The sequence below is a fragment of the Rana temporaria genome, chromosome 4 (assembly GCF_905171775.1).
Source record: "Rana temporaria chromosome 4, aRanTem1.1, whole genome shotgun sequence".
Taxonomy (NCBI): domain Eukaryota; kingdom Metazoa; phylum Chordata; class Amphibia; order Anura; family Ranidae; genus Rana; species Rana temporaria.
The window spans coordinates 80,017,301-80,027,336 of NC_053492.1; the positions used below are offsets into that span (position 1 = coordinate 80,017,301).

Genomic DNA, 10,036 nt, shown 5'->3' on the forward strand with positions numbered 1-10,036 from the left:
TAGGCATAGGGCACGCCTCCTGCCACACACCCTTAAAGGAGAATTAACCAAAAAAAGGTTAATTAAATGCACAAGAGCTTTTTTTTTTTTATTTACCCCTACTATTCCTTTATATTGGCTTTAAAATTTTACAAATGTAGCAATTTAGAATTTGGATGAAAGGTTTAGCACTGGGAAACACTTTTTGAAAGCTAAAAAGTGCATTTTATATACATCTATATAGATCAGACCAAAATGAGGGACAAATGAGGGGGAATGAGGGACAGAGGGACATTTCTCCAAATCAGGGACAGTCCCTTGAAATCAGGGACAGTTGGTAGCTATGCAATACAACATGAATAGCGCCCTGTTCCTAAGTCTAACTAAAATAACGTGATGGCCCAGGCATACCCCTGAGGTGAAAGTCCATATAGGCATTGCATTGCCCATGACTCCCCTATCTTCACCGCCATCATAGCACTCATAGGTGGGTCTCCATGCTCTACGCACTCCACTTCCATTAAAGCGGGAGTATACCGCTTCAGTTTAAAAAAAGATATGAAAAAAAAACACCTGCAAGGCAATTGTATAATGTGCCAGTGTGCATAACATACTAGCACATTATGAAATATTTCCCTTAGGCCTCTTTCACACGAGACGGAATCAGCCAGCTCAGCGGGAGATCTCTCCGCTGAGCCGGCGGATGACAAGTCCCTCTCTGCTCACTGAGCGGGGAGGGGCTTGTGCAGCGCCGCTGTCTCCTATGGGGAGTGATCTGATGAAAATGGACAGCATGTTAATTTTCATCAGACCTCACCCGATCCGATCCGCCATGGACCGATGGTGACGTATCGCCATCCGTCTGATTTTGGCGGATTGGGTCGGATGGCAGCGGACATGTCTCCGCTGACATGCGATGCTCCATAGGATTGCATGGAGCAGCCGTTCAGGTCCGCCGACAAAACTGACAGGCAGACCTGAACAGTCCGACCGTGTGAAAGGGGCCTTAGATTAGAATGAAGCCCTCCAGAGGTGTGCTGTCACCGCTGACAGGGCGTCCATTGACACCCACTCTTTCTTCCATGTTCGTGGGCTCCGGCTGTATAAGCTGCGATGACACCTCCCCCCATGTACATGGAAGCCTTTAGACCTGGTGTTATGTCAACGCTCGCAAACTGCGTATGCGCGGGAGACATACAATCTTCCAGTATGTGTTCCACTTTCCTTCCATGTTCCACTCACTTTGCAACAGGTGTTCTGTCAATATGAAACGCTCACTCTTGAATAGCGCAAGAAAAGCCGTTCGCTTTTAAATCGCGCATTTAATGCGCATATAGGCTGAATCCAGGGTGAATATCTCCTAAACAATGCCCGCTTAGGAGATATTCGTTTTAGCTACAGGTAATCGTATTATAGGTACAAATCACAAAGTGGGCTTTACTATCACTTTAGGAATTGATGGCACCCCTGTGTGTCTACTGAAGTGCAGCGCGGTGAGAACACGCGTGATTTCCCGCACATTTCCCACCCGCAGATACGTGACCTAGCCTTATGGGAGGTCAGGTCACAGCAGGGCAACAATAGAAGGAATTTGGAGGAGGCTGAGAGCAATAGAAGGGACTTTTCTGAGGTAAGAACATATCATCTTTCATTAAACCAGAGTTTGGTGTGACTTTAAAATTTGAACTTGAAAGCTGGAAGCTGATTGGCTGTCAGTGTTAAGGAATGCCCCTGTTTGTCTTTATTTTCTATCAGTACAGTACAGTCACCCCGCACATGACTGGAGGTGAGGAGGATTAGTCAGGGAGGATGACAGCTCTGTACACATCACTTCCACACCAGCTGATGGATTGGCCTGAGAAGATGCCGCCTGCTGATTGGCTGCCTCGATCACCTCAGCCCCCTCCTCATTGCACGCTCACACGTCTCCTCCAGCATGGGTGCGCGCGCACGGTCATCTGTTCTAGCTTGCCTGTCAGTGAGGGACCTCGCGGGAACGCGCCCAATGGCACCGCCCCCCCGATCCAGCTGATGAATCCTGATGTGTGTCCCGGTGGTGTGTGTGCCCGGAGGAGGGAGGTGTGACACTGGCACAGGGGGTTATCCCAGGAGGCTGATCCCCTGACTGCTCTCTATACGCCCCATGTGTACCCCATCCACAGACGTGAGTACCAGTCTTCTCCTTGGGGCACAGCATCCATGGATGAGGGGGGAGGGGAGAGGTACCCTGGGAGGACATTAGAATCAGCCTGATGACTACTGTGCAAATGGACTAATCACTGTGCCATGACTGACTGCTGTGCCAGGGACTGACCGCTGTCCTAGGGAGGGACTGACCGTTGTCTTAGGAACGGACCACTGTCCTAGGGACTGATCGCTGTGCCAGGGACTGACCACTGCACCAGGGCCTGCACGATGTGCAAATGGACTGACCGCTGTACTAAGGACTGACCGCTGTACTAAGGACTGACCGCTGTACTAAGGACTGACCGCTGTGTTAGGGACTGACCGCTGTACTAAGGACTGACCGCTGTACTAAGGACTGATCGCTGTGCCAGGGACTGATCGCTGTGTTAGGGACTGATCGCTGTACTAAGGACTGACCTAAGTGCCAGGGACTGATCGCTGTACTAAGGACTAATCGCTGTGCCAGGGACTGAACGCTGTGCCAAGGACTGATCGCTGTGCCAGGGACTGATCGCTGTACTAAGAGAAAAACCCAACAAATAAATAATTACTGTTGGTAGTCACCACATCCCTATGTAGAACATGAAAAAAGGGAGAAAAAAAAACCCTTGGAACGGGACTTTTGTAAGTGGCTAGAAACATAAGTACACGTATGTATAAAAAATATATAATTTATTAAAGTATCATACAAAATAACTCATGGATTTTTATAACACATATGAGAGACACAAATCCAGACAATTCTTTGTTTAGATGAAAATGATTCTAAGTCTGACTTACTGTCGTTTTCATCTAAACAAAAAAATTCCAAGGGGTTTTTTTCAGGACTGATCGCTGTACTAAGGACTGATCGCTGTGCCAGGGACTGATCGCTGTGCCAGGGACTGACCGCTGTGCCAGGGACTGATCGCTGTACTAAGGACTGATCGCTGTACTAAGGACTGATCGCTGTGCCAGGGACTGATCGCTGTGCCAGGGACTGACCGCTGTGCCAGGGACTGATCGCTGTACTAAGGACTGATCGCTGTACTAAGGACTGATCGCTGTACTAAGGACTGATCGCTGTGCCAGGGACTGACCGCTGTGCCAGGGACTGATCGCTGTGCCAGGGACTGATCGCTGTGCCAGGGACTGATCGCTGTACTAAGGACTGATCGCTGTACTAAGGACTGATCGCTGTACTAAGGACTGACCGCTGTGCCAGGGACTGACCGCTGTGCCAGGGACTGACCGCTGTGCCAGGGACTGACCACTGTGTTAGGGACTGATCGCTGTACTAAGGACTGACTGCTGTGCCAGGGACTGATCCCTGTACTAAGGAATGACTGCTGTGCAAGGGACTAATTGCTGTGCCAGGGACTGACCAATGTGCCAGGAACTGATTGCTGTGCTTAAGGACCGATTGCTGTGCCAGGGACTGATTGCTGTGCCAGGGACTGACCGAAGTCCTAGGAACTGATCGCTGTGCCAGGGACTGACCGAAGTGCCAGGGACTGATTGCTGTCCTAGGAACTGATCGATGTGCCAGGGACTGATTGCTGTACAAAGGACTGACCGCTGTGCCAGGAACTGACTGCTGTAATTAGGGACTGGTTGCTGTGTCAAAGATTGATTGCTGTAATCAGGGACTGATTGCTGTGCCAGGGACTGATTGCTGTACTTGAGGATGGATTGCTATGCTAGGGACCGATCATAGTTCTCAGGAGAGCTGCTGATCGGTGTGCTGAGGACAGACCAGTCTGCACACATGTTCTAGTGCCAGCTGCTGATCACTGCCCTCTTGTGCACACATTTTCTAGTGCCAGCTGCTGATCCTTGTCCTCCTGTGCACACATGTTATAGTGCCAGCTGCTGATCCTTGTCCTCCTGTGCACACATGTTATAGTGCCAGCTGCTGATCCTTGTCCTCCTGTGCACACATGTTCTAGTACCAGCTGCTGATCGGTGTGCTGAGGACAGACCAGTCTGCACACATGTTCTAGTGCCAGCTGCTGATCACTGTCCTCCTGTGCACACATGTTCTAGTGCCAGCTGCTGATCACTGTCCTCCTGTGCACACATGTTCTAGTGCCAGCTGCTGATCACTGCCCTCCTGTGCACACATGTTATAGTGCCAGCTGCTGATCACTGTCCTCCTGTGCACACATGTTCTAGTGCCAGCTGCTGATCACTGTCCTCCTGTGCACACATGTTCTAGTGCCAGCTGCTGATCACTGCCCTCCTGTGCACACATGTTCTAGTGCCAGCTGCTGATCACTGTCCTCCTGTGCACACATGTTCTAGTGCCAGCTGCTGATCACTGTCCTCCTGTGCACACATGTTCTAGTGCCAGTTGCTGATCACTGCCCTCCTGTGCACACATGTTCTAGTGCCAGCTGCTGATCACTGTCCTCCTGTGCACACATGTTCTAGTGCCAGCTGCTGATCACTGTCCTCCTGTGCACACATGTTCTAGTGCCAGCTGCTGATCACTGCCCTCCTGTGCACACATCTTCTGCTGACATTGAGTGTAATGGGTAGAGCTCTCTAGGACCCGGCTGTCTCCTGGAGGAGGAGGAGGAGGAGGAGGCTGATCTTGTGTCTTATTTTCCTTTAAACTCAGCCTGCCTTCCCCAGTCTGGTGTGTGATTGGAGGTGTGCAGGGATAGTGGCACAGCGATTGGAGGAGGGGGGCACCTGGTACACTGGAGGTGACCCTTTGCCTACTGTAGACGTCTCCTGATCTCCTTCCATACAGACATGGATGGCTGAGGGTTCTCTGTCACTGATCACCTCATTGCTGCACACTGGTGACACCGCTCTGTGTATGAACAGGTATGTACACTATGGCCACAATGCTTCCTTTTTATGGCTTTGGATTGAGAAGGAAAGGGTTAAAGTATAATTAAAGGCAAAACATTTTATTCTTTTTTCCCCATTTTGCATAGAGTATCTGTTACAACCCCTGTCAGATCCCATCTGTGTTTTCCAGTCCTATAGTCAAAACAAGGGGATCCCTAGTTGTCCCCATTGGAAGATTTCTCCTCTATTGTTGTTTTGCTGACAACCCAGAATTTGGGATATACTTTCAGTAATAACGGTAAACAGGACAAATGGGGGGGGGGGTGAATGTCCCTATCGGGGGGCACAGACAGCAATAAAACCCGACAGGGGCTCTAATCCCTCTCCACTGTATCCAAAACTAAAAAAACAAAGCTTTGGCTCTAGTGATTATTTATCCGGAACATAGGGAAGGAATAAAGAAGCTTTATGCTCAGTGATTACATCCGCTGTCCCTGGAAACATCTGTAGATCCTCTATAATGTCAGGCAATCGGAGAGGCCCCCCAGCCTGGGGTCTCGGGTCGCTCTTCTCGTGGCAGTTTTTGGATGTGGCTGCACTCTGATGACTCAATAGTACATTTCCTCTTATTAGGTCCCAAAAGCAGAAGCTTCCGTCTGTGCTTAAAGCTGAACTCCGGGGGAAAAAAGAACAATGCTCTCTTACAGTGTGGTTCCCAGCCCTGCGACACTGTAAGGCAGGGGTCTCCAAACGAAAGGGCCAGTTTACAGTCCTTCAGACTTTAGGGACTGTGCCCAGTGGGAGTAAACAATGCCCGATCTTTGGTATTAATGGGAGAAAAAGTCGGTGTCAGTGGGGAGAATAGTGTCCCATCATTGGTGTCAGTGGAAGGAATGGTGTCCCATCATTGGTGTCAGTGGAATGAATGGTGTCCCATCATTGGTGTCAGTGGAATGAATGGTGTCCCATCATTGGTGTCAGTGGAATGAATGGTGCCCATCATTGGTGTCAGTGGAATGAATGGTGTCCCATCATTGGTGTCAGTGGAATGAATGGTGTCCCATCATTGGTGTCAGTGGAATGAATGGTGCCCATCATTGGTGTCAGTGGAATGAATGGTGTCCCATCATTGGTGTCAGTGGAATGAATGGTGTCCCATCATTGGTGTCAGTGGAATGAATGGTGTCCCATCATTGGTGTCAGTGGAATGAATGGTGCCCATCATTGGTGTCAGTGGAATGAATGGTGTCCATCATTGGTGTCAGTGGAATGAATGGTGTCCCATCATTGGTGTCAGTGGAATGAATGGTGCCCATCATTGGTGTCAGTGGAATGAATGGTGTCCCATCATTGGTGTCAGTGGAATGAATGGTGCCCATCATTGGTGTCAGTGGAATGAATGGTGCCCATCATTGGTGTCAGTGGAATGAATGGTGTCCCATCATTGGTGTCAGTGGAATGAATGGTGCCCATCATTGGTGTCAGTGGAATGAATGGTGTCCCATCATTGGTGTCAGTGGAATGAATGGTGCCCATCATTGGTGTCAGTGGAATGAATGGTGCCCATCATTGGTGTCAGTGGAATGAATGGTGTCCCATCATTGGTGTCAGTGGAAGGAATGGTGCCCATCATTGGTGTCAGTGGAATGAATGGTGCCCATCATTGGTGTCAGTGGAATGAATGGTGCCCATCATTGGTGTCAGTGGAATGAATGGTGCCCATCATTGGTGTCAGTGGAATGAATGGTGCCCATCATTGGTGTCAGTGGAATGAATGGTGCCCATCATTGGTGTCAGTGGAATGAATGGTGTCCCATCATTGGTGTCAGTGGAATGAATGGTGTCCCATCATTGGTGTCAGTGGAATGAATGGTGCCCATCATTGGTGTCAGTGGAATGAATGGTGCCCATCATTGGTGTCAGTGGAATGAATGGTGTCCCATCATTGGTGTCAGTGGAATGAATGGTGCCCATCATTGGTGTCAGTGGAATGAATGGTGTCCCATCATTGGTGTCAGTGGAATGAATGGTGCCCATCATTGGTGTCAGTGGAATGAATGGTGCCCATCATTGGTGTCAGTGGAATGAATGGTGCCCATCATTGGTGTCAGTGGAATGAATGGTGTCCCATCATTGGTGTCAGTGGAATGAATGGTGCCCATCATTGGTGTCAGTGGAATGAATGGTGCCCATCATTGGTGTCAGTGGAATGAATGGTGCCCATCATTGGTGTCAGTGGAATGAATGGTGTCCCATCATTGGTGTCAGTGGAATGAATGGTGTCCCATCATTGGTGTCAGTGGAATGAATGGTGTCCCATCATTGGTGTCAGTGGAATGAATGGTGCCCATCATTGGTGTCAGTGGAATGAATGGTGCCCATCATTGGTGTCAGTGGAAGGAATTATGTCCCATCATTGGTGTCAGTGGAATGAATGGTGCCCATCATTGGTGTCAGTGGAATGAATGGTGTCCCATCATTGGTGTCAGTGGAATGAATGGTGTCCCATCATTGGTGTCAGTGGAATGAATGGTGCCCATCATTGGTGTCAGTGGAATGAATGGTGTCCATCATTGGTGTCAGTGGAATGAATGGTGCCCATCATTGGTGTCAGTGGAATGAATGGTGTCCCATCATTGGTGTCAGTGGAATGAATGGTGCCCATCATTGGTGTCAGTGGAATGAATGGTGCCCATCATTGGTGTCAGTGGAATGAATGGTGTCCCATCATTGGTGTCAGTGGAATGAATGGTGCCCATCATTGGTGTCAGTGGAATGAATGGTGCCCATCATTGGTGTCAGTGGAATGAATGGTGCCCATCATTGGTGTCAGTGGAATGAATGGTGCCCATCATTGGTGTCAGTGGAATGAATGGTGTCCCATCATTGGTGTCAGTGGAATGAATGGTGTCCCATCATTGGTGTCAGTGGAATGAATGGTGCCCATCATTGGTGTCAGTGGAATGAATGGTGCCCATCATTGGTGTCAGTGGAATGAATGGTGCCCATCATTGGTGTCAGTGGAATGAATGGTGTCCCATCATTGGTGTCAGTGGAATGAATGGTGCCCATCATTGGTGTCAGTGGAATGAATGGTGCCCATCATTGGTGTCAGTGGAATGAATGGTGTCCCATCATTGGTGTCAGTGGAAGGAATGGTGCCCATCATTGGTGTCAGTGGAATGAATGGTGTCCCATCATTGGTGTCAGTGGAATGAATGGTGTCCCATCATTGGTGTCAGTGGAATGAATGGTGCCCATCATTGGTGTCAGTGGAATGAATGGTGCCCATCATTGGTGTCAGTGGAAGGAATTATGTCCCATCATTGGTGTCAGTGGAATGAATGGTGCCCATCATTGGTGTCAGTGGAATGAATGGTGCCCATCATTGGTGTCAGTGGAATGAATGGTGTCCCATCATTGGTGTCAGTGGAATGAATGGTGTCCCATCATTGGTGTCAGTGGAATGAATGGTGCCCATCATTGGTGTCAGTGGAATGAATGGTGTCCCATCATTGGTGTCAGTGGAATGAATGGTGTCCCATCATTGGTGTCAGTGGAATGAATGGTGTCCCATCATTGGTGTCAGTGGAATGAATGGTGCCCATCATTGGTGTCAGTGGAATGAATGGTGCCCATCATTGGTGTCAGTGGAATGAATGGTGCCCATCATTGGTGTCAGTGGAATGAATGGTGCCCATCATTGGTGTCAGTGGAATGAATGGTGTCCATCATTGGTGTCAGTGGAATGAATGGTGCCCATCATTGGTGTCAGTGGAATGAATGGTGTCCCATCATTGGTGTCAGTGGAATGAATGGTGCCCATCATTGGTGTCAGTGGAATGAATGGTGCCCATCATTGGTGTCAGTGGAATGAATGGTGTCCCATCATTGGTGTCAGTGGAAGGAATGGTGCCCATCATTGGTGTCAGTGGAATGAATGGTGCCCATCATTGGTGTCAGTGGAATGAATGGTGTCCCATCATTGGTGTCAGTGGAATGAATGGTGTCCCATCATTGGTGTCAGTGGAATGAATGGTGCCCATCATTGGTGTCAGTGGAATGAATGGTGCCCATCATTGGTGTCAGTGGAATGAATGGTGTCCCATCATTGGTGTCAGTGGAATGAATGGTGTCCCATCATTGGTGTCAGTGGAATGAATGGTGCCCATCATTGGTGTCAGTGGAATGAATGGTGTCCCATCATTGGTGTCAGTGGAATGAATGGTGTCCCATCATTGGTGTCAGTGGAATGAATGGTGTCCCATCATTGGTGTCAGTGGAATGAATGGTGCCCATCATTGGTGTCAGTGGAATGAATGGTGCCCATCATTGGTGTCAGTGGAATGAATGGTGCCCATCATTGGTGTCAGTGGAATGAATGGTGCCCATCATTGGTGTCAGTGGAATGAATGGTGCCCATCATTGGTGTCAGTGGAATGAATGGTGCCCATCATTGGTGTCAGTGGAATGAATGGTGCCCATCATTGGTGTCAGTGGAATGAATGGTGTCCCATCATTGGTGTCAGTGGAATGAATGGTGCCCATCATTGGTGTCAGTGGAATGAATGGTGCCCATCATTGGTGTCAGTGGAATGAATGGTGTCCCATCATTGGTGTCAGTGGAAGGAATGGTGCCCATCATTGGTGTCAGTGGAATGAATGGTGCCCATCATTGGTGTCAGTGGAATGAATGGTGTCCCATCATTGGTGTCAGTGGAATGAATGGTGTCCCATCATTGGTGTCAGTGGAATGAATGGTGTCCCATCATTGGTGTCAGTGGAAGGAATGGTGCCCAACATTGGTGTCAGTGGAAGGAATGGTGCCCATCATTGGTGTCAGTGGAAGGAATGGTGCCCATCATTGGTGTCAGTGGAAGGAATGGTGTCCCATCATTGGTGTCAGTGGAATGAATGGTGTCCCATCATTGGTGTCAGTGGAATGAATGGTGTCCCATCATTGGTGTCAGTGGAAGGAATGGTGCCCATCATTGGTGTCAGTGGAATGAATGGTGCCCATCATTGGTGTCAGTGGAATGAATGGTGCCCATCATTGGTGTCAGTGGAATGAATGGTGCCCATCATTGGT

The 10,036-nt window shown here is 49.0% G+C and overlaps 1 protein-coding gene across 4 annotated transcripts in view; it reads left to right on the forward strand.

Annotated features, from left to right (window-relative positions):
• The window catches only part of LPIN1 (lipin 1), a 275,839-nt gene that overhangs the window by 97,430 nt on the left and 168,373 nt on the right, over positions 1-10,036 (forward strand). The window contains exon 1 of one of the 4 annotated variants that reach the window (XM_040348573.1): positions 1,956-2,143. The exons of 2 other annotated variants lie outside the window; for them this stretch is intronic. In XM_040348573.1, coding sequence (XP_040204507.1) covers positions 2,123-2,143 — 21 coding nt within the window. In that variant the 5' untranslated portion in view covers positions 1,956-2,122. Of the gene's footprint in view, positions 1-1,955; positions 2,144-4,760; positions 4,981-10,036 lie in introns of those variants that run through there. One more of the 4 variants, XM_040348574.1, reaches the window with a different exon arrangement.